General features: G+C 51.2%; 5 protein-coding genes and 2 non-coding genes across 7 annotated transcripts; 2 read left to right on the top strand and 5 right to left on the bottom strand.

Annotated features, from left to right (window-relative positions):
• Positions 1–966: 966 nt before the first annotated feature.
• Positions 967–1,539, bottom strand: COL26b_012932 (uncharacterized protein; the record flags this gene model as incomplete). The annotated part of the gene is made up of 1 exon (XM_053185564.1): positions 967–1,539. The coding sequence occupies one exon, from the start codon at positions 1,537–1,539 to the stop codon at positions 967–969; it is 573 nt and encodes a 190-aa protein (XP_053030509.1).
• A 1,448-nt stretch (positions 1,540–2,987) lies between these two features.
• COL26b_012931 lies at positions 2,988–3,062 on the bottom strand. Its single transcript has one exon. It is a non-coding gene; the product is annotated as a tRNA-Asn (tRNA).
• Positions 3,063–3,239: 177 nt separating this feature from the next.
• Positions 3,240–3,313, bottom strand: COL26b_012930. Its single transcript has one exon. It is a non-coding gene; the product is annotated as a tRNA-Lys (tRNA).
• Positions 3,314–5,829: 2,516 nt separating this feature from the next.
• COL26b_012929 (uncharacterized protein) lies at positions 5,830–6,895 on the top strand (the record flags this gene model as incomplete). Its single annotated transcript, XM_053185563.1, has 2 exons — positions 5,830–6,323; positions 6,382–6,895. The coding sequence occupies 2 exons, from the start codon at positions 5,830–5,832 to the stop codon at positions 6,893–6,895; spliced, it is 1,008 nt and encodes a 335-aa protein (XP_053030508.1).
• Positions 6,896–11,346: 4,451 nt separating this feature from the next.
• Positions 11,347–12,205, top strand: COL26b_012928 (uncharacterized protein; the record flags this gene model as incomplete). The annotated part of the gene is made up of 3 exons (XM_053185562.1): positions 11,347–11,499; positions 11,583–11,912; positions 11,963–12,205. The coding sequence occupies 3 exons, from the start codon at positions 11,347–11,349 to the stop codon at positions 12,203–12,205; spliced, it is 726 nt and encodes a 241-aa protein (XP_053030507.1).
• Positions 12,206–14,388: 2,183 nt separating this feature from the next.
• COL26b_012927 (uncharacterized protein) lies at positions 14,389–15,123 on the bottom strand (the record flags this gene model as incomplete). The annotated part of the gene is made up of 1 exon (XM_053185561.1): positions 14,389–15,123. The coding sequence occupies one exon, from the start codon at positions 15,121–15,123 to the stop codon at positions 14,389–14,391; it is 735 nt and encodes a 244-aa protein (XP_053030506.1).
• Positions 15,124–16,362: 1,239 nt separating this feature from the next.
• COL26b_012926 (uncharacterized protein) lies at positions 16,363–18,343 on the bottom strand (the record flags this gene model as incomplete). Its single annotated transcript, XM_053185560.1, has 2 exons — positions 16,363–17,875; positions 18,015–18,343. The coding sequence occupies 2 exons, from the start codon at positions 18,341–18,343 to the stop codon at positions 16,363–16,365; spliced, it is 1,842 nt and encodes a 613-aa protein (XP_053030505.1).
• Positions 18,344–24,307: the final 5,964 nt, after the last annotated feature.

Here is a 24,307-nt window from a genome sequence, read left to right as displayed (position 1 = left end):
AGCAAATGTCAAAGGGTGCGCAAGCAATGGCGCACTCAATCACTCTTTTAACTAATAGGGTTCGCACACTTGAGGATGCAAATGTGGCACTTGCTAAACGCCGGAGGGCCAAAAAGTCTCGGGTACAACTTGGAGGGGCACCTAGTATAGAAGAATCTCAGGTTTTACTAGAAGAGAAACAGAAAGGGAAACGTCCAGCACCTCGAGATGACGAGGAGAGGGGTCCATCAAAGAGGGCTCAGCCGGCTCGGAGACGCTGTGGTGTGTGTGGTGAGACGGGACATAACGCGCGAACCTGTTCCAAAGATGTGGAATCATCAAATGATTCAAATGGCGAAAACGAATGGTTAATTCAATGTGTTGTAGGTGAGAAATGCTTAATATTATAGCAAGGGTGGGAAAAAGCTCGCCGCTGACTGATATTCGCCGCTGACTGGTAAACCACGTTATATATATATATATATATATATATATATATAGTAAGTAGAGGTATATATCCTCGTGAGACCTCAAGGCTTGATTATATAACATTCTTCACGGCCTCATAAACTTTGCAGGTCATTGCTCCAAAGAAATTTCTCCGCGGCATCGTAGTCATCCTGTTATAGGCAAGCATGGTCAAGCTCTCTGAAAGGACACAGACGGCCTCTGCTAATCTAGCTTGAACATGTTTGAGATGTCTTGTGCTGCACTCAAAGAGAATCTTCATCACATGCCCGTATTTTCCACCAAGTGCCTACTTCGCGACTACAGCTCTAGTCCGCGGGTATAGCAAACCATCAACTGATTCATCACATTATTCTCAATTAGAGCATAGTGCACGGCATGGAAAAGTGATTGATTTCATTCTGAATCTTCGTTATGGTACCAGCCCTCAGCTACCAACCATAATGCCACCATCGTCAACGACCACTGATGCAAAACCCTCAACCACACCCTCATACACTGAGCCAAACACCCGTCTCTCTAAGCAGTAGCCTGTACCTCACTCGCAGGCGCCACTGCCCCCCTCACCATCAACGTCTTCTCGTCCTCCCCGGCCTCGAACCTCCTCAGCATCTCGTCCGGATCGAACCTTGGCCCGCGCGGGTCCTTCGCAAACTCCGCGCTCATCATGAACGCCACCGCGTCCTCGGGCTTCTCGTACGCGTCCACCTGCGTCTCGATCTTGTTCCCGTCGGGGTCGCGGTAGTACATGCTCGTCGACATGCCGTGGTGCACGCAGTACGCCGGCTCGAAGCCCATCTCCTTGCGCGCGCGGTACGACGTCAGCAGCGCGCCGAGCGAGTCGAACGTCAGCGCGAAGTGGTCCATGCCGCAGCTGTTCTCGGGCCGCGGCGTCGCGGTCGCGTCGTGCAGGATCGCGAGGCGGTGGTGCTCGTGGTCCCACGTCAGGAAGGTGATGAGCTCCGAGCCGTGCACCACGCGCGCGTTGAGGAAATTCGTGTAGAAGTCGACGAGCCGCTTGGCGTTGTTAGTGCGGAGGACGAGGTGGGCGAGTTCGGAGGGCCGGCTGACCCCTGACGGTGCGATGGCCATGGTTGCTGATATGGGATGAGAGATGTAATATGTGATCTCTAATAAGAATGACAGTTGGGTTGACGTCGTATGAGAGATGGAAACCACATGTAAGTCTGCTTCAGCTAGCAGAATAAAGTTGCGGGGGAGGTTCGCAGCTTATAAACCCGCCATCTCACGCGTGTCGTTCTACAAACGGGACGAATCACGCCCCGGGACAGATTACGTTTCACGACATTGTTGTCTCACGCTGCACGAATTCATTCGTCCAATGTCTTCCTGTAGGAGTTCTCTTACGTCCCGATGCCGTTCTTTTCGGCCTCCGAGCCACGTAGATCTGTTCCTCCTGCGCTGTGCTGTCGGCTGCATGATCAGCCGCGTCGGACGTCCGCCCAGTGCACGACCCTAAAAGTTGGGGGCTGACTTGGAGTATTAATTAATCTGGGAAGGACGCACTGTTCAAAGCGGGCGTGGCTGGCCCAATCACTCCAGGTTCAGCGCGATGGATTGGTGCTGTTGCGACTCGAGCGCGTTTCTCTATCCCAGATTATGGGATGTTTCCTGAGGGTTCAGAGATGGGATGACGGGACCGAGCTCTCTGCGCGGCCTTCGGGGATACACGTGCTCGCGAGCCCCGAGTTTCCGTTCGCCACGGCGGTTACTTACTCATTTACGACGTATTTCAGGATCTCGACGGGCGGTTGTTGGATTGAAGTTTCATGGGTCCCCATCTGGCTTCCAAGTCCCGAGTATTCACTCGTTGGGATGGATTCGACGACCTTGAGTGGACATTCCACATCCAACATTCGGTGCCGAGGAGTTAGGGGTGGTTCAGCCCAAGGCAATGTGCTGCTAAGATTACCTTTGTCGCCGCATTGCTAGCGGGAAGTATAACGATTATATGAACCTCTTCACTCCAACAGCGCTCGTCTCATAGGTTGACTATTTTGACACCAACCTTGGCTAACGTGAGAGAGTTGACTTACGAGAACGACCGCAGTGGTAAACTAACCAAGCGATCATGCTTTAGCCTTTTTGTTATGTCCCGCTCACATGGTTGCCTCAAGTTCCAAAGCGCCGTTGGCGATTGACATATTCTCCGATGGCCGTACATGCGCTCATCTTTCTTTGGCTTAAACTTGAAGTTGGATGAAGGCGACAAATATGGTTTTAGGCATCTTCTTTCCCCCTGCATTCGAAGATCTTAGCATAAGTTTGGAATGTAGCTGGAATAGTATTGAGAATTGAGTGTCGTGATACTTGACTGTCTAACTGCTTCCCCAGCCAACAGCCAACGAGGGAAGAACGCGTAAAAAGACCAAAACGACCAAGACATGAGTTGACTACGTGACTTGCGATCGGAACTCATTCGCTGCTTTACCGCCTGAGATGCTTGGTATTAAATGCAAACCAATGATCGGCGATTGTTGGGTTGAAGTTTCCTCGAGAAGAATTATCCAAAAGGAAATCGACCAAGGCATGAGTTGAACACGCGACCGGCATCTTGAACAGGGATGCTGCTCTACCACCTGAGCTACTTGGTCTTGCACCCTACCTAGATGAAAGACAACGACTGTTAGCCTGTTTATATGACTAAAAGTGAGTGGTTCTGTCGCTGCCTGATTGACTTGGCTCCTGAAATTTCTGGACACCACCTCATTTGTGTAGTGGATGCTGTTCGCCGAGAAGTTCTCTCAAAAGGCGTACCCCAAAAATGAACGCGGCCAGGGCATGAGTTGAACACGCGACCTGTGAATCTAAGGGTACACTGCTCTACCACCTGAGCTACCTGGCCTCGTATCAGAGAAATGACATGGCATTTGAATTGACTGAAGTTGGCCCGAAGTCGTCTCAAATAACTAAACCAAAGGAACACGACCAGGGCATGAGTTGAACACGCGACCTTTCATCTACTGTGTGAATACTCTACCACCTGAGCTACCTGGTCTTGTAAGTAATAGAATACATGACGCTGACGTTGAATTTAGAATTCAGTAACAAGAGTGGTCTTGCTGATGTCCGATCTGCTTGGCGATGTTGTTTGTCGGTGGCTATGCTGCATGTTGTTGGCGACTGCGCCGTGTCCGTGCAAGTACTTCTGGCCCAACTTCAGCGCTGCTACACCCGACAAATAAACGATAGTTGCTACAGGGTAAATCGTCATCAGAGCCTTGCGAATACTTCACAAAGCGGCTCTGGGGGCCTGCAAGCTATGCTTGTACGGTTACCGTACCCTGAGTGACTTCGCGAAAGGAAGTTGATCACCTCGTAGGAATTCTGCCCTGCAGTGACCAACATAAAGAAATGAGATTACAAGCCTCTCACCTTCCAACACCACGTTGTGACTTATCGAGCCATCCAAAGCCAAAGTCCCTCCCGCGTGGGCACGGGGATGGCATGGGCCACCGTAAGCTGCATGAGATGGTGGTGTGGTCAGCGTTCAAAGTTAACCGAACTTGCAGCTATGAAGGAGTGCTTGGCCTTTCTGGGATAGACAAAATCGATCCAAGCACTAATTACTTACAAGAAACAGAAAATCCTCATCAGTGCAGAGGCATAGCAAGCCCTCACGCATGAGAGAATACTCAGTTACAGGGAAAATGTGTTTCGGACATGGACTCCGAAGACGAACCACTAAGCACACATCGAGTCATGCACTATTCTTCCCCAGCATCTCGCCTGACCGGCACTCCAACCCCCCAACCATGCTTTTAAGAATTACCTTTTAGAGTTAAGCTGACAACGTCCCACCTGCTGAATAATTCGGAAGAAAGCTCTTAAGTTCGCCGCGGCAGAAGAAAAGGGACTTTGGTGAAAGCCAAAAGACCGTGCAGGAAACCGGCAAGCAAGCGTCTCATCTAGCGAGATTCTCACAATTTGTTGCCGACAAGGGTCCAAATCCTTCTGCCTAGAGCAGTTTTAGCGGTCTCCAGTTGCGTCGCGACCCCATCAACTCCGCAAATTCCGCAAAAGAGACTGAACATCTCTGTTGCCTTGGGCCCACGGTTTTGGGGCTGTCGGTGGAGCGGTCGCTGAATGTCATCATCTACGCCTTTCAGCGGGAATAAACGATGAAAATTGGGACGGCCCTCGTCCATTATCAGGCTCCCACGTTTTACGTTGAAGACGTTGTTGTGTGCATCAATAATCTCTCTTTCATGATCGCAGACAAGCTGCTTGACAGCAAGAGCTCGTTCAGCACTCATTCAGCCCTAACCAAGGCCGTACACCCATCCCGGCTTATCGGGACAGTAGTGTTGTGCTGCATCTCAGCCCCGGGTCTCCGTGGAGGCTTCGTCGGCTTCGTGTGACGCCGTGATTGCTCAGCTTGCCGCGCAGATTTTCGTTTTCGTACACCAAAAACGGGAACCAAGGAACCGGCCGCAGAGCAGTGGCTTAGCCTTTCAGCCAAGTCCGTCTGTGAGACGAGCTTGTTATCGACGGCGGCTATGGTAGCATCGCCAATAGCACCCTAACGGGCAAAGGCAGTTTGAAGCTCATTGCCAAATCGAACCCAGTTTCATCACACCAGCGACCCTGTCATCTCAACTTGCAGGCAGCAAAAGCAGAGAACGCACGGCCCGTAACCCGGAATCGGTCAGTGTTCTGTCGACCGTTGACCGTGGACCGGGTCCCCAATTGCACTTTAGTATCGTGCTTATTATTTACCCCTGGCTAGCGGGCGCCCGCTTGCGCCAAGGATGGTGGACTGGCAAGAAAGGTTTGGCGTATAAACCCTCACGCTATTGGTCGCCATTCCGGGTGCCTGAGAACCGATGGAGAGGAGAGAAAATCGTACTCTGCAAGGCTGGCGGCTCTAGTCCGTTTGAGGCCATGTCTTTCGACATTTGTGCATGGATTCTAATTCGCCTGGGTGCAACACAGCATCATGAACCCCCCAGTCGAGCCCCCAATTAGCTCAAAGATGGTCGTGCTTTTGGTGGGACAGGGCAGACTTTTGGCTCTTACACCACCGGCCGATCGCGAGAAGGGCGGCCGACGGATCGCAGCCTGCGTCTTTCGAGACTGAGAGCCTGGCCGGGGGGCCCTGGGGTGCCATTGCATGTTATATGAGACCTTGTACCCCCCCAAAACCAATACCGTGGCGTCGTGAAATCCTACGCCAAGGTTGTGCTTCCTTCTCGTGTTGCTCATCGTCGGCTTTAAACCACGTTATTCTCTGATCCGTCCGACTGTTCCTGAAATCCGAACCCTTTCCCTTTTCTTCGAGGTGTGTGGTCTTACCCAGGCGATAAAAGAAAGAAAGAAGAAGCGACGAGGTCGTCGATCAAAAAGAATACTCCGCCAACAATGGCCACATCAGGACCGACGAGCTCTCCGGAGGGCCACCCAGCCTCGCTGGCGCCCAACAACATTACCTCGGCACGAACATCATCCGACGACTCTCGCGACCCGAAGTACCAAGCAGGACTGATGCCGGCCGAGTACGCCGGCCTGGAGGTGGCCAACAACGGCGACGGGCATTACCAGACTGCGGCGCCCGGCGGACCAGGATACTACGTGCCGTACCAAGACAACGTGAAGCCCCCATCGGGATACGACCAACAACCGTACCAACAACAGCAGCCATACCCACAATCGGCACCGACACCATCGGCATACGGCGGAGACTATGCGGCGGCTCCGCCTCCGGGGAAGGGAGAGAAGAGGGTATGCGGCATCCGGGCGGCGACGTTTTGGATGGGATTGTTGGCGTTGATATTCCTTCTCGGCACGATTGGCGCGTCGGCGGCTGCTGGTACGATTGCTCAACAGTACGCGGGATACATCCAAACATGCGATACGTAAGTTCACACCCACTGTTGTCATCTTGGCAAACATCGTCACTAACCCATGCCGCAGTAAGCTGGAACAATCAGCAACACAAGCATCAGCCTCAGCAGCAGCGTCAAACTCCGCGGCAACAGCCTCGGCATCTGCATCAAACACTGCCTCTGGAACCGCCTCAGCAACAGCAGCAGCAGCATCCGCTACATCAACCGGCTTCACGTCGATTCCCCTTCCCCAGCAAGCCTCCTCGATCTTCGGTGAGGCTACTTCAAACTGCCCGAACCTGTCTGCCGAGAACAAGACGTACTCTGTCCCCGGGAGCAACCTAAAGTTCGTCCGCGAATGCGGCAAGAACTATCCCTTCAACGACCTGGGATACATCCCATTGACCAGGATGGAGGACTGCATGAACCTGTGCGCTGCGTTGAGCGTCACGACGCAGAGTGCCGACGGGCCGTGCATCGGCGTCGCCTGGGTCACTGCCGGCAAGCAGGGTACGGACCAGAACTACTGCTGGCTGAAGGGTGCGAAGGGGTCCCCGGACCCCAAGGCCAATGTTGAGGCTGCGTGGTTGTCTTTGTCATGATGTGTTGATAAGAGATGAGCTAATAAGAGACGAGGGGGTTGGTGTACCTGCGATGAGGAAGACGAGACGAAATGAGATCGGGCTGAGGATAAAAGGCTCTGGACGACGTTAATTGTTTATTATACCATTGAAGCATGTTTCATAGCCAGGCATCTATGTTTTATGTCACATTCATCTTAATGCCAACCACATCATTCCCACACTTCGTCTTCAGTCCCAGTGATCCATCAATCACAATAGCACGCCCTCAAACTGAACTGCAACAGAATGTATTATTGTCTCTCCGGACGGTGTAACAAGTCCTCAAACAGTGGAGGTGTAGATGAATCTGCTACTAGCTTCCGTCACTTACTTGCGATACCACATCCTTGTCACTTTTGTTTTCTGGATCTTCCTCTGCAGTCGAAAGATACCGTACAGCAATGCCTCCGCCGTGGGCGGGCACCCAGGGACGTATATATCAACGGGCAAAATCCTGTCCACGCCCCTCACTACGCTGTAGCTGTAATAATAGTATCCGCCGCCATTCGCACAGCTACCCATACTAATCACCCACTTTGGATCCGGCATCTGATCGTAGCACTGACGTACAGCCGAAGCCATCTTGTTCGTAACGGTGCCGGCGACGATCATGACGTCCGACTGGCGCGGTGAGGCGCGGAAGATGATACCTAGGCGGTCCATGTCGTAGCGAGGCATGGAGGAGTGCATCATCTCGATGCCGCAGCAGGCGAGGGCGAATGTGAGCGGCCACATAGAACCATTGCGTGCCCAAGCGACTAGCTGATCGAAAGTGGTACTGTGTCACCACTACGTCAGCAACATGTGTGGGCAAGTGACTTGAACGGAGTCATACAGGACGTGTTCAACCACGCTTGTTGGTCGCGGTTCGGAGGAAAGTCCGAGAGGAGAAGACCATGGAATGCGGGCAGTAGCATTCTTCGATTGGAAGCGAAGGCCTCCATGCTTCTGATTGTGGCTTGGATGGTAAATGACAGGTAGATGTCGTGCGAAGGTATTGAGGCAGTTGCGTACGCCTGTGAGACGGACTATTGGATTTAGTATTTGTAAGTGGGCTCTGATGTCTGGACACCTTATGCTTACCTTTTGACGGTAACATTGAAGCCATCTCTGTGAATTAAATGAGTGAGCGAGGAGATTTTCTGACGAGAATCAAAACTATGAAGAGAAAAGAAAAAGAAGAAGAGGTTTTGAGCAATGTTGCCCGAGAACGCTCACTTCTGACGTCGTGCCGGGAAATTCACACATTGAGGGACGCAGACGAGGAGGACGCCGGAGTCCACCTAAGTGGCGCATATCCTAGGGTCCATCATCTGGCCTTTCAACATCACTGCCAATTCCGCATCAAATATTTCTCTCGAAATTTTCTTAAGTATTAGACATTCCTTCAAATTAGTTTCTATTGTCTTTTTGGTATGTTCTGAACTCAGAGCAGGGCATATCATTCAACGGCTTGGATTGGGACTTTACCGGAAAAGGAAGTGGGGTCAGTGGCTGCAGCCACGGGAAAAACACTGGGCTCAATGTCTTTCGTCCTCCAACGTTCCCTCGTCACATCTGTCATCACACCACTCCTAGCAGAACAGCAGCCCGGCACTCTTTGAAATCCACGGTCAAGGCTAATTTTTTACTTGATCCCTGAAGAGTTATAGAGTCATGACGAACATTGGTCCAATCACCGAGACCGCTGGGTTCATGTCTCCAAGCCCCGCAGACTGTCCGGTCTGCCACCTCCCCATCGGAACACTAGCAAAGCTCTCCGGGCTACACGCCTGTCCTTTCTGCAGGAAAACCTTCAGACGAGTGGATGGTGCTCGAAGACACGCCAAGTCTTGTCATAAGCGAGGAAATCAGCCATTACCCGTGGAAGCCAAGCGAGGCCGGAAGCTTCGGGCTTGCGATCGGTGCTCGCGCATCAAATCTCAATGTGATGGGAAACTCCCTTGCGGTCATTGCAACGCGAGGAACCTTGATTGCACTTTTCAACGCTTCTGTAGCGATGAATCCCACAGAAAAAAGGTTTCCGGTGCAGAAGGTGCTAGGACGCAACATTGCCAGCTGACGTTCTTCCTCAACTTCACGGGTCCACGAGGGGGCCAAGCAATTGAGCAGGAGATGGCCGCCGTGCCAGAAGTCGACATCCAAGGTCCTTTCACGAACAAAGCTCCTGACCCAAACGTTATACCCGACTTTGGCGACTGCATCGATCCGTCGCTCCTTTTCACCACCCTTTTGGACTCGTCTTTCGACATGGACCCGACGGAGGCGGGACCTGCGGACGTGTTTGGGTACTCCGAGTACAACGCCTCTGGCGGCCTAACCATGACATCGCCTACCGACGCACTCGCTGTACGGATCGGTCAACTTTCTGAAGACCTGTCGCAAGTTGCTTTATTGAATTCGGAGCTTAATTGCTTTGACCCTATATCGTTCAACGAGGTCTTCTCCAGTGATCAGGTTCATGCGTTCTGCGAGGCGTTCTCTCGGAAGCGGCACTATCAATACCCAGTCGTACATTGGCCAACTTTCAACCTCGAAACAACTTGTTTGCCTTTACTGTTGGCGATATCTCTCAACGGTGCGGCCTACTCCAAATCTTCTTCTGATGCCGCAGGGAGCAGGGCGAGGGCACGAGGCTTCTACCTTATCGCAGACGCATACATCTTCCAACAATTGGAACGCTCCATCAACAGCAATCACAAAGAACCTGAATCTGAGACAACTGTCGAGATACTCCAAGCTGCGTTGCTGATCGTAGTCTTGCAGATATGTTTTGATGACAGCCGAAAAGGGGTCATAATCTTCAAGCGTCTCCCACTACTGGTATTTTCTCTCCGGCACTTTGGTTTCACTAGGATAAAACATGATGAGGCGGAAGAGTGGCGAACTTTCACAAAACAAGAGACACGAATCCGTCTTTCGACATGGACGTTCTTCATGGACAGTCTCTTGACATTATTCTGCAACAACCCACCGTCGATGTCCCATGCTGAGACTCTCGGGCACCTTCCATGTAGTCAGGCTTTATGGGACGTGGGGTCCGAAGAAGCCTTTAACCAGCTTAGGCTTAAGGCTGGACGCGAATTCGTCTGCTTAGGAGATTTGACAGTTGGGCTGATGCAAAATGAGTGGCCGATTCAGCCAGTACCCCCGTTTGATCGGCTCACCCTTCATCACCTGAATGCGGTCATTGTTGGTGAGTTTGCAGAAGCTTCTGGTGTATGTTTAGGCTGACCTGATGTACTTCTAGCCTTACAACCGATTATCTTCAATTTGCATACATTTTCGCGGCATGACACAGGACGCATTAATTTGCTTCGGGCCCTCGATCGGTGGACGACACTCTGGAACGCTGCAACCCATCCTAAACAGCCTGGATCTCTAGGCGTCGAGCGGAACAGCCCCGGTCTAGCACTGTTATCAAGAAAAATCATTGAAGCCACGGGCACCGATACGGCAGGGCAATGCGAATATCTGCAACGCGTCCCGAAGCACGACTTCTCAGATCTTCACCGCTTTATCAGAGAATGTTGGCAGTCTGGTCAACCCGTATAAGTAGGTATCGCAGTTCACTCTATACTTTTTTTCACAGTACTGAAACCCAATAGCAGCACTTTGACCTGTGCCCGATCTCGATAAAGCAAACAAACAAATCTCGGTATAACTGGTCGTTGACGCTCGGCTTAACTTATCCCCGGCAGAAGAGGGCAGGCGGGCAGGCGGCGGAGCGGCAAAACGTACTGGCGAGAGAATACTGCTAGTGAATGGCTCTACTGTATGTATGGCTTCCTGGATCGCCCCAGGAGCTTCCATAACCGTCACTTATCCTTGAAATTCATATGATACTCACTTTGATGCCAATCAGATAATTCCCTTCACTCGTATTCGGTTCCGGACTGATGGTGGCGGACCTTCGCGGCCCCCGTTGTAGATTCGACCGATTTTCGGCCGAAGTTAACAACTTCGAGACTTGAGACGATCCACGCCGCTAAGCTTCGGCCAAAATACCGTGATGTACTGATTTCATCAAGTGCCCAAAAAAGTCTCGATGAAACTTGTGGGCATCTATTTAACCGTTCTCGCCGGCTGGACATTGTATCCGCAGAAGTCATCACGCATCCACAGAGAACAAAACGAAGCCATGGCCAACAAAATCAGGGTCGCCATTGCCGGCGCAACTGGAAACACGGGTTCCTCAATTGTGAATGCGCTGTTGAATTCACCCGATCGATTCGTGAGTTATCTCCCCTGGAAATTCCCAACTACGCCTTGCGGAAGTTTGACTTATTCTCTGGCAGGAGATCACTGCTCTAGCGAGATCCACCTCAGTTGGGAAACCGGATATTGTTGAATTCGCAAAGCAAGGCGTCGCTGTGAAGTCGGTTGAGTTAGATGGGTCAATTGACATGATCTCTGGCACTCTTGCCAATATGGACGTCGTCATCTCATGCTTGACCTTGCTCCAGTTCACCGAGGAGATAAATCTCATTGAGGCGTCGAGCAAGGCCAACGTTGGTCGGTACATACCGAGCTTCTGGGGTCCAGCCTGCGCACCCCGAGGCATCATGATGATCAGGGAGATGGTGAGCTGCAATTCTACCTCGGGCCCTCTAATTCATGGATTGAATTAATAATCTGGATACCTTTGCTGACCCAAACATCACAGAAAGAGGATTTGTTAGACCGCATCAAAGCCCTATACCTCCCTTACACGATCGTCGATGTTGGTTGGTGGTATCAGCTGTCCTTGCCTGCTCTACCTTCGGGAAGGTTTCGCCCGGCCGCAGAAGAGTATTCCACAACGCGCATCATCGGAGACGGGAACTTTCCCTGGGCCCTCACCGATAACCGCGACATTGGAAAATTCGTTTCCCGAATCATCTCTGACCCGAAAACCTTGAACAAGATGGTCTTTGCCTACGGGGAGGTCGTCACGCAGAACGGTGCTTTTGAGCTTCTCGAGAAAGTATCCAGAGAGGCTGTTCCTCGAGAATACGTGGGTTTCCCGAATCCCCATGAAACTTGGTGTTCTAATAACGAATTTAGGTGACCAAAGAGGAACTGCACAGCATTATCTCCCAAGGCCGGGCAACGGCAGCAAAGCAGGACATCAAAGACGTCACGGTTCTGCCCAGCATTGGCATGGCAGAGTACCGAAACCTTCTCGGTATCCGAGGTGACAACACCCCTGAGTATGCCCGTTATCTTGGATATCTCGATGCGAGAGATTTGTATCCTGATGTGGAGGTCACTACCCTTGAGAACTACATCAGACGTCTCGTACGCTGAGGGGCATGGTAGCGTAGAGTAAAAAGAAGGTCACTGGCGACCCAACACTTTTGGGATTTACTGGCTCAAATTGCCACGAAAGTCGGCCGGGGCCGGGTATCCGGGCCTCCGGCCCGAACCCCGTCTTTACGTAGGAGGCATCGGCCACACCACTTTGCAGCCAGCTGCGCCCGGCGCTTGTAGCCTAGATTAATCCAAGCCACTTCACGCAAAACTCACTTCAAGCTGCCATGGCCACGTGACGCCACACGTCACTACATGTACTTCTCCAGGCAGCAGCCAGTTACCAATCCAAGCATTGGATCCTACATCTTTCTCTTGTTGCACAATCCCCCACCTGCTCTCCTCGAAGACATCTCTCCATTTGCATTGAACAGAACTATATTCGTGTACAGTTCTCTTATTTTAATTCCCACCTAGCTTTACGTTTCCCCTCAATCGATAATACAACCATCTTCGGCCAATATTGCTTTGAAACTAACCACACCTACGCTTTCCTTTTCCGCCATGGACACATGCTCGGCAACTAAGTCTTCCGCTTTGGAGCGTTCAGACGATCATAAGCGGAGGAGGCCCTCAGAGTCGGACGTCGGTTTCGCTAAAGTGTCCAGTCTGCGTTTAATGTGGGCATTGTCTATAGTATCTTAACAACTCACACCCCAACAATACTGACAACACGCCTAGAGAACCAGGCTGGAGGAATGTGTTCCGCAACTCTCATTCCTGTAAGTTAGCCAAGACATCTCCATACCACACAATCCTGACCTTCTGTAGGTCACTATCGCCCGAGATCAGAAATATGATTTATCGTCATCTCGGGCTTTTCAAAACTCACAATATCAGAATCGTGGGGAGAGGTATCAACGTCCATTATGAGCCCACTTTCAACTTCCAACTGCAGAGACATAGGTTTCGGGGGGCTCTACATCCACGGTGTACCACCAAGTTCGATACGGCAATCGCAGCAACGTGTAGACTGATACATCAAGAAACCAGAGCTGTATTATATGGGAGATTATTCTTCCTCCCCAGAATGGAAGATGCCGCTTCGTGGCTGTTGAATATTGGCCCACAAAACAGAGCCTTGTTACGAGGCATACGGCTGACGACCCGCGTCAAAGACACCCACCCAGCGTGCTCCTACGACTACGTCGCTACTGATTGTGATCAATACAGACAGGTATCAAAGCTCGTATCCGGTCTACTTGCCAATTCATCAGGGCTCGAATGCCTGGGCTTTCAATATCTATTCAATCCTAGCAACCCACCCATTCTTTCCCATGCGCGCGAGGAGTGGATCAATAAGGCGTACAAAATAGCTGAAGAGCTTTACGTGGATTTCCAGTCCTTCTTTGCGGAAGGCCTTGCCCGCGGGAGAAGACCCTCACAAATGTGCGACATTATCCACATCAACTGGGAGATCTTCCAGGACAGAGAGTGGATGTCGTTGGAAACTGAGGACAACCGTTTGGAGGATAGCCAGACCGTTGATGCGATGAATGCGTTCGGAGATCACTTGAATTGGCTGCTTGAATTGCACTCCAAAGGTCTAGGTCATCCTTCTCCGAGCTCTTCTTCGCTTTCCAGCATCAAAGTTGGTATGAACATTTGCAGGTATGTTGCATTATGACTTCACCTAAGCATACGGCTAACGAAGCCTGTACAACAACAGGTATTTGGAACAGAGTACCGCCATTTCCTGCGAAGCTGGTCAGAGATCAGTCCCAAATCGCAATCCCACCAGAAATCTCAGACGAAGGGGTTCGAGAAGAACTACATCAAACACACAAAGCTTGAAGGAGGGATGAGAGGCTTGAACTTCCCAGATGAGTCACGTCACATGAACAGTGTACATGGATGTCGCAAGTTTATCCAGAGAAGGCTTAAGACTATAACGACGCGCGAAAGCATAAACTCGAACTACTGGTCAGAGCTTCGAAACCAGAAGATTTGGCGACGCGATCACTTTCCCAAGGCACAGAAGACGATTCACAATGGCAGACGGTTGATCAATTGAGGCGTAAATGATTTAATATGTTTGACAGTTGTCCGAAATGGGGCGCGAGTAGAATAAATACAAGAGAAAACGATTCGTATCTTGAGAATGGGTACTCCGCTGCCCGATGTTGAATGAAACGCACGGAAGTCCAGCCCCCAAACACATGAGCAATATGAAAACCAACCTAGTTGGTGACGGTTTGCTTGGCCGAACCAGCACCGTTCCAAGTCTCAACGGCGATGACCTGGAAATTCAGCGTGCCAAGGTTCATGCCGTGGCTCTTCCAGGCATTGAAGTGGTTGGCAATAGAGACGGTGCCGCTGGAGAGGCCGCCGTTGCGGACCGAGATGTACTGATTGAAGGTCTGGGTGCCTTGAATAGAAGGGGCGTTGGTGCGGACGTTCTCCCAAATGGTGTATGAGCCACCGTCGCTGCTCACGGTGCCCTTCTGCGTTCCGGTCTGCGAGAAGCCGGCAGAGTCCTCAATGACGTAGTATTCGACAAGGGGGTTGGTAGTCCAGCCGTAGACGGAAAGGGTGGCAAGTCCCTTGGTGACGGCGAATGAGCCCGAGTGGGTGATAGGGGCAGTGGAACCGGGATTCCAGCCAACGCCAACAACGAAGTCGTCGGTGGTGTCAAAGTTGAGGGTGAAGCTATTGCCCGAGGGAGTAAAGTTGACGGTGCCGCCGGTCTGGTAGTTCTGAACGTAGTTGGTGCGCTCCTCCAGGGTCATGCCACGTCTCTCAAGGGATTCATTGCGGCGTGCGAGCATGAGAGGGTGGTCAGGTCCTAAGAAGAAGTCGGATGGGCCGCGGCGCTCCACATGAGGAGGCAACAGCTCAACCGGCCCGATGGCAGGGGCAGCAAGGCACGGGGCGATAGCTGAGAAGGCCAAGACGAAAGAACGAACGGAAACCATTTTGAGAATGAAGGACAGGATCAGGACTTGAATGTTGGCTGTTTTCGGACTGCCAAGAGTTCGGCATTAGACATAGGCAAACGCCGGCTCTTTATACAATTTTCTTGGCATCTGGAGATCTCATCATCTCAATCTGCGGGTCAGAGCGATCCCGCTTCGGCAGGGGCAAACACCTCCAACGTTCGTCTTCAATCTCGACGAAACATTCTCTCTTCCGTGCTGAATAGATTTAGGCAAAACCGGAAGAGGGCACCCCTTGCACGGATGAGGAGACGCGGATAAAAACAACGATGGTGGGATTTGAGTAGCCAACTCACATCGATGAAGCAAGACCTAGACTCACGCTTTTGGAAGGCCATGCCTCTTTGAGCAGTTGGCGCTCCAGGGGTTCCCCTGTGAACAGTGAAGCCGCATTGCCCTATGGCACATTAAGGCTGCTGCACTCTGATGGGCTGTCTGAATAACGTGGAGAAATCACTCAAACGCATACCAACGGAGGCAGTTAAGTTGGGAAGGGCAGCTCGGCAGTCGATTAATTTAAGCATATGCAGGTCCGGATCGCCTGGTCCGCGGCGTCATGAGTGCGGGAGAGCTATATAATCGGCACATCAGCCGCTCAGAGTCGTATTAACGGCTGCGTCGGCATTTCTCTATCTTTCTCATGGATAGATCAGCAGAGCGAACAACATATTGGATCAACCAATGAAAATTAGAAGATGCTTGTTGAAAGGCATCAGCAGTGAAACTCAGCAGGACAAGTCCACAAACACAGGTTAGGCAATCCTCAATCAAAAGGCTACACAGGCTTCACTTACAATGATCGGATGGCTAAAGGATGTCAACATAGCCCACTAAGGGGACTCAGGAAAGCGCGGCTAGGAGGCATGGTTCTAGCGTCGATCCGGGAAAGACGGCAGGGGCTCGGGTGTTTTACGAGTCCTTCGGGGAACGATTGGACAGGGCTTCTAGATAGCTCAGCAATCAAATAGAAACTGATCAGCCACAGCCCGTACTCGCTTCGTATTCGTCTAGGTATTCCCGTTGTCTCGGGTACAGTAAAATGTTGATTGATGTCTCTGGCTATTAAGAACGAAAGAAGCGCCAGTCAATATTTAAGACGTCTGAATCGCAGCGAAGAACATGTCACATCCTGTTCTACCCGGCTAACCCAAACGCTGGACTTACTGTGCTATCTACTGTGACATCTAAGAAACCCCCAGAGACAAATATCTCAGAATATTAGAGACTTTCCAAGACTTTAGAGTCAATTACCAACCCATCTAGTTTCCCATCTTCCATCCACCCCTCGACAACCTTCTGGAAACTGAGAATACCTTCTCCCCAAGACGACTGCTTAGCAATCTGCTCTTTGATCTCTTCCGTAAGACTTTCCTGGTCCTGGATGAGGCCCTCCCCTGTCAGGTAACCCGGTGTGCAACTGGGAAATGCTGCAAACCAACGAGCCCGTTTCGCAACTTCTGCTGACCAGTGATCCTCGGCGGCCTTCTTGACCTCGACGGTGGCCTTCTTTGCATCTTCAGCACCTTGGAAAGTCGCTTTCAATACGTGCGCAATTAAACGAGTAAGAAGGCTGTAGAAGCTGTGCGCATTCTGTGACACCGAGCCGCCACTCCCAGAGGCGAAGAAGAGGTTGGGAAACCCATTTGACATGGCACCGTAAAGGTTGCCGTAGTCTGGGCCATCCCACTTTTCCTTGAAAGGTCGGCCGCCTCGTCCCTCCAGCGGAGCATTCAAAGCCGACGAAGGGCAGGAGTCGACAAGCCCGACAGAGTATCCTGTGGCGAGAATGAGAACGTCAATCTCATGCTCTTGGCCGTTTGCCATCACACCGTTTGGGGTATACGCTTCAACTCCACGGCCATTGGTGTCAACAAGCGACACTTCTGGTCTGTTGAAGAGAGACAGATATGTGCCATGGAAGGTAGGTCGCTTGCAGAAACCGGGGTACCACGCTTTCAACCTCTCGGCGACTGACGGGTCCTTCACCTCGGCGTCAACTCGGGCTCGCATCTGTTCCGTCCACGGATAGTCGAGGTTCAACATGTTCTTGACATGCTCTTCGTCTTCATCCGCAGCGATGACCTCACCTTCATGGCCCAATGCGGCTCTCATCCCAGTCACTTGGGTCCAGCCATCCTGTATCATATCCGCGTTAACTGGCTGACCTGTAAATGTCGCATCCAGGTTCGCCACACGCTCGTGTTGCCATCCAGGCTTGTACGCTACCCGGGCCCAGTCCGTAGGGGTTGTCTCTTTCTGATTTTGAGGACCAACGTAAGACGGAGTACGTTGGAAGACGTAGGTATGGTCCGCCCACTTGGCCACATGAGGTATAACTTGAACTGCAGTGGCTCCGGTGCCAATGATCCCAACCCTCTTCCCTTGAAGTTTTGTCATGTTTGGCACTTCCTGGGAGCCGCCAGTTTTGGACCAATCCCAGCGTCCTGTGTGCATGACAACCTTACCGGGCGCTGAACTGAACGTATCGATGCCATTCAATTTTGGGGCATGAGGAGAGGTTTGTATTCCACCACCAAGAACCAGGAATTGAGCACGAACAGTCAGTTGTTGTCGCCCATGGTTAGGTCCCAGATACTGATCTAGAGTCACAACCCAACGCTTTGCCTCGTCGTCCCACTTTTGGTGCTTGATAGTGGTGCAGAACTGGCCTTGGATGTTCGACAGGTTGGCTATCCGTTCCAGATGCTCCCGAATCTCATGACCGTATGAACTAAGGCATTGTGTGTTAATAGCGTATGATATCACAAACATGCTGGCTTACTTACTACCTGTGCCTTGGCACGTACCCAGTTTCCTCCAGCAATGGCACGTAACAATACCCTTCGATATCGCACGCTACGCCTGGGTACCTATTCCAGTACCAGGTACCGCCAAAGCCACCAGCCCTATCGACGATGACGATGTCGCTGCTGGCAATGCCAGCTTTATTCACCAGCTGGTGAGCTGTCATCACCCCAAACATTCCTCCACCAGCAATCAGGACCTTGACCTCGGACCCATCCTTGAGCGGGACGCCTCTGGAAGCTAGAGCGTCATAGTCGACGTAGGGGTCTTTATCCATGCTGGCGAGTGCTGGGTCCCGAAAATCGATGAACTGCGCAAGTTGGTCGGAGCGAAGTCGCTTTGTCCGCTCCGCGGCGTACTTCTCAATCAAGTGGTCTGGAATTTCAGTCGCCATGGTGTTGGGCTACAGTATCTCGAATCAAGGTGATTGAACTGGAAAGGGGTCAATGAAAAAGTGGTACAGAATGGGTTCAACTCGTTGCTGTCCTGATTCTTTACTCAACCGCAAAACCATAGAACTCGATGCGACTCTTTATAGCTGGACGAATACTTCAGCGTAGGCTTTAGTCTTCTAACAGTGCCGTGATGCCGCCTGCTACATGCTGACAGGCAGTGTTATGTCCATCTCTATGTCCGCGATGCCGTGCGACATGCCCCCTTTTGCCACGTCGACCTAGAATATGCGGACGTCAAGCGATCCACACTTTTACTCACACGGTGCTTGCAGACAGAGTGAGCCTATGCAAAATTAATTCTCTCAGTCGGTCAGGCTCGCCATTGGCGGCACGTAGGTGTGGGTTGATCCGGCTGTTGCAATCGCTTCACTTTCTGTTCTATCTATCCTCATGTTTAATCAATGTATAATAGCCATTGTATACATGTATGACACCTAGTTAAGACTTTTGAGTACTCAAGGCCGGGCGAACGGCTTCAATTCCATCACCGAGACCATTCCGCTTCAGATCCAACTCCATGGCTAGGCTGAACAAGGAGACGTATGACGTTTATTCTGCTCCGGGTCATTCCGATGATTTCCCTGAGCGGACTACCTACCAGAGGCTATTTTGAATGGTCTCAGCCAAGATTCGTCTCTTTTGACATCTTCTTCAATGCGTTTGCAACAGTGCCAGAATGTTACACCAACGGTGGCCAAAGGGTTCCTACGACTTATGTCTAGTCAGCGGCCAGAAGTCACACAGTAAAGCCTTAATGACGGCTCCCGCGGGTTAAGGCAACGACAGAAGCCCATACTCCGGGCTTTCGGAGCCGGTTTCCGCGGGTCCCAAGGGCCGCAGGAGCGTGGGCCAAGGGGCAGCACGGTCTTGAAGCGGACCCCGCTCCGCAAAAGGATAACGTCTTTGTATCGCCAAAGGAACTCGATGACGGGGTGATGCATTACCAATAAATGATCAAAAGTTCTATTTTGCATACGTGATTCAAAACACAACGTCGTCTGGCATAAGTAGCTCAAAAGAATGTGCGGGTACCCAGCGCCGAGCAACTTATGACAATGCTCGAGTGACAAGGCACAAGAAAAGAATGGTTAACACTCTTCCATCTTACAAGCGGACAAAGGAAACGGGGCCAATCCCAATGCGTACATATCAAACCACGAATCCGTCAGGGTAGGTGTTTTGGCGGACACTGTACCACAGTGCAGCAACTGCCCATAGCTTCGATTAGACCGTGATGGGGCATACCAATGGATCTCGAAGGGTATGGCCAGTGAATAAGTAGCAACAGCCACGCCGGCTGTCTCTCCAGCACATAAACCTGGTTGAGGTTTACTGGAGTCCACATTATGTGCAGACCGGACGATGACACTAGAAGCAATTATTCCAGCCATGGGTTTCATTAGACTCTACCAAGTAACAAGTGTGCGTCGGCAACGACGGTGTAACGTCATCTCATACGCCAAGGGCTGTCATCGTACCGCTTTCCGGAAGTATCGACCGAGATGCCGGCGGCATGGACAAGGCAGAGAAAATATCAGTATTCGTCTCGGCCACGACAAGAAAACCAAGACATCAGACGCATTTAGGTTCATGTACGATGTGTTTTCCCTATTTGCATCAGATCAACGGACTGACATAGTCATTTCATAGGGCTCTTCCGCCTGAGATACGCAACATGATCTACGCCTTTCTCTTGACAGCACAATTACCCTTGCTGTTAATACCGCTATTCAAGTCGGGTCCAAACCAACCAGTCCTCTTTCGGATGTTCTCCGATGATGACGATATATGGACATGTAGACCCGAAAGGCCTTGCATCAATATGCTACGGGTATGCAGAAGTGTCCACGCCGAAGCTTCTACGATACTCTATTACAGCAACAAATTCGTGTTTGGAGGAGCTGATGGTGTTCTGCAATGGCTACGTACTCTGCGTAAAACATCCCGTCGCAGCTTGAGATCCATGGAGGTCTGGAACTTTTATTTCGTACATAGCAATCAGAGAAATAGGTCCTGGTTGAGGAAGAAGATGAAGAAGCTAGCTCCCAGGGCTAAAGTTGTCATCAGCTTGAGCCGCCTTGACTTATGGAGCGTTTAATAGGGAGCAATGTTCCGCAGACCCGGTCCAGCTATCAGAAACTTTGATGAAGGGTGCAGGTGTTTGTTTGGTGTGTTGCAACCGAAGCGCCCATTCGCCCTTTTGTACCACGCCACGCCTGAGTTTGTCATTGTAAAGTCTTTTCTCATTACAATACTTCAATCTTGAAGCTGTTGAGAGAGCCACAGCCTAAGTTACTCTCAGAAAGAACTTCTACTATTGTTTGTATGGATCTCAAAAGCCCAAGCCGTCCAACGGGCTGTACATTATGTTTGATCGCGAAATTATACTTCCGTTGCAAGCTGTCTCTGTTACGCTACGCCCCTGATTGTAGCCATCTACTTAGCTACTTAAAAGGATCTTCACAGACCGTGAAACCTACCCATACATCTCTTCTTACAAATCACAGCAGACTTGATACATGACCTCTCACATATTCGGATTACTCCGGTTGAGCAAGAAGCCGTTCTGCTGGAAGTCAGCCTCCATGCTCGCCTGAAGTTCAGCTATGAGATCTTGACTCAGAAGGCTTCTCCAGGTCAACACTATGTCGCCTCGCGACGTAGGCCGGCCAATTCCCCGGGAAGCATAACTCGTGAACGATAGCTCTAATGCTTCTAGCTTGTCTTGTTGCCAAATAGCCAGTCCTAATTGACGGTACGGCCAAAATGGAACTCCGCGGATGGGTGAATACGGATGCTTCAATAGTTTGACAATGTAGATCGTCCAACACGGTGGCTGGTCTTTGGAAAGTACCTCTCGTGGCCATCTGGGATCCACCACTCCCGGATAGGCCGGATCCTGCCAACTCCGTGAGGACGCGTAAGTTTGGGGGGGTGCCGGGAGACTTCGGGATCTTTGCGAGAGAATCGAGCCGTCTTGGATATGATCGACGAAGTCTACGACGGTGAGAAACTCCTCTTTTTGCCAGGTCCAGCCTGCGAAGAGAACATCAGGAGATAATCCTTTGTCGCTGTTCTTTAGAGCCCAGTCCAGACGGTCTGCCGAGGTTGCAAGCTTCAGGTCGAGGAGCAGCTGCAGTCTCCAGAATCCGCGCATGACGCGCTGCTCCTCCATCCAGCAAGGTGGGCTGAGGGGCTGTGAAGTGTACGGCCGCCCTTGAGGGTTCTCGCGCCATGCTTTGTCGCGGGCGCCCCAAGCGAAAGGCCCGTTATCAAGGTGGCATGGAGTGACGGAGGCCCATTGACTTCGATAATATTCGAGACAAGCCCACGTCAAGCAGCAGATGCGTCGCGCGGTCAAGAGGACACCGCGGACGAGTTTGGAAGATTGACCGCGGAGCAAGTGCGCGAGGCTTGGGGCAGCGGAGGTAAGAGATGGATCTCGGTCTCTATGGCATTGGGTGTCTCGACAAATTCTGGGACCGACGGTGCCGGATGTTCAAGGGACGCAGTGCGGACCAGGCCGACGAGGCTGACCAACGTGATTACTTCGGGTGCGATCGACTCGCCAAGAACATGGTCAAGAGCTTTCGGCCCCGCCTCTGCGGACCCAAAGACACGAGACGCAGCCGGGCTGGCGGTGACTAGATGGTAAAGCGACCGAAGATCGGATAAGGAGAACAAGATTTGTTCGAGAATCTCGACAGGCAGACTTTCCATGTTGGTATTCGAATGTGATGGGGTGTTGGGGAGCGAATGCTTAGACTGCAAAGGTCGTGGTAGAAGATGTCCGTTGGGCAGCTCGCCGGCATTGCTTATGAATTTATGCATGTGGGCTTGTCATAGGGTTGCCAAGGGTGTGCGAGTTGAACCAACGGTAAACAGCCAGTCTGGGGGTAAAGTCTTAGCGGTATCTTGGACGCATGAACGATTACTTCTCGCCTGCGGCAAAGCTGCCCATGAGCCACTATGATGCAGCAGGGGGCCACTTTACCGACCCCGTCATCATCATTAATGACCTTCATGTTGGTATGCGGAGCAACATAGTTCCCACATGGTATGCAAATTCACAGACAATGGATCCAACAGGTATCTAGAGTACCTACATGTATGTTCTGCATATTAAGGTAGATAGATTTCCTTGGAGATCATGCCAAGCGACGTCTCCTTCAGAAGGTCTTGCTCGAAAATCATCTTCACACTATCGATCATCCTACAGACTTCGCCGGACCTATTTCAACAACGAGCGAGGTCACTTTCTGGATGTAAGCCGCCATCGCTGTAGATAATAGTCTAAACCCTCTGCCGCTGTTCCTGCCCGTTTATGCTAGTCAGCTAAATCAGCGTTGTATCGGATCAGGGTTGAGATCTTGACAGGCCCAATTGAGTGTTTCGGGGAGAAAAGGAGAGCAGTTTCGCTTTATCGACCCCAGTATTATCAGCATCCCACCTGAGACGGGTGACGTTCGTTGTGTTGCCCCTGACGCATGTCAGACCTTCCATTCTTTTCTTCTTCGGGTTTATCCAAAACCAATATTTCTTGTCTCTCTAGATCTCGCATCGTTCAATGTGTTAATGATGTGTTGGGCTTGCCCTGTTCTTAGCCAGCTCAAGTGTTATACACATCGATTACATGTAAGAAGTGACTCTGAAGAATCAGCCGACTTGGGTTATTAGCCAGATGAACAGCCCAAGGATGAGTGCAACAACTGAGCCGCAGAGTACCACTCGATCGTGATGTTGGATGTAGATCAAATCCTTTCCAGAGTCCACTGCGCAACCTTCAGCGATGTGGATTCGATTCTGCACACCCGCCATAGCATCATCGTTTTGGGGAATACAACGCATCCATCGTCTTTCACCATTTCGCATAATCAGGTGCTCTCGGTGCGTCCGTCTGGCCGGAATAAGGCATAGTTCAGATGAGCTTCCCTGAATAAACAGAACAATGAACCGCGTATAGTGGCCTTCTGAAGTTGGCATCAGCTTGGCCACGAGAGTGAATACGGCAGGTAACGTTCTTGGAAATTTCCACTGACGAAGGCGTGTCCGAACTGGAATCTGTGGTCTCGCGCTAGTATGCAATTCATATGCGATTGAGAACCAAATTTCAGGTATACAGCTGCCGTGTCCTTTTCTATGGAAGAGGAAAGTCTCAGTGATCTTGAATCCAGCCATTCCGATGATGGGCAGGTGACTCCACGAGCCTAACGTGTGATGTAGTGGCATATAAATGAGGCCGTTCGAGAAGAAAAGTTGAAGCACTTCGTGATGTCTTGGCTCACGAAAGAAGGCGCCAAATCCTCCCCATGCGATAGACTCAAGTGGGCTGAATCCCACGCTCCGGTTAGCCAGCCATGTCTTGTACCCGATAATGAGGGCGAACAAAGCGTTTCGATAGAAGCCACCTTGCGTATTGTTGACATCAACCCCCTTCTGGTTTAGAAGCATGCGACAGATGTTGAGCTCACCATGAAAGGCAGCCGAACCCAACGCACTCCCTAGTCCGAAATTCGTATTGAGGGTAGGATCTGCTCCAGCATCAAGCAGCAAACGGAACAGCTCAGAATCGCCCTTTGCCGCGGCCAGTCCTAATGTGGTTGCGAAGGGGGAAAGAGGGAAAGTCTGGTTGACGTCGGCTCCAGCGTTTATGACCTGTACGATGGCACTCGTGACTGTAGGATGCGATCCAACAAATTCGAAAAGAAGGTCGGCTTCTCCGTCATTTGCATTGATGTCTAAGCCGGTTGAAAGGAAACGACTAAGCAGTCGGTGTTCTCTGTAGTAGGATTTCCATGCAGTCATGTAAACTGTCTTCCGATCGTATCTTGATGCCAGCTGAATGGTCGCACCCAGTTTCAAAAGCGTTCGGACGCCTGTAATGTTTCCAGCTCGCGCTGCAC

This window comes from Colletotrichum chrysophilum, assembly GCF_026319265.1.
Source record: "Colletotrichum chrysophilum strain AFK26 chromosome Unknown scaffold_196, whole genome shotgun sequence".
NCBI lineage: Eukaryota > Fungi > Ascomycota > Sordariomycetes > Glomerellales > Glomerellaceae > Colletotrichum > Colletotrichum chrysophilum.
The sequence above is the reverse complement of the archived record's forward strand: the minus strand, read 5'-3'. Positions and strand labels throughout refer to the sequence as shown.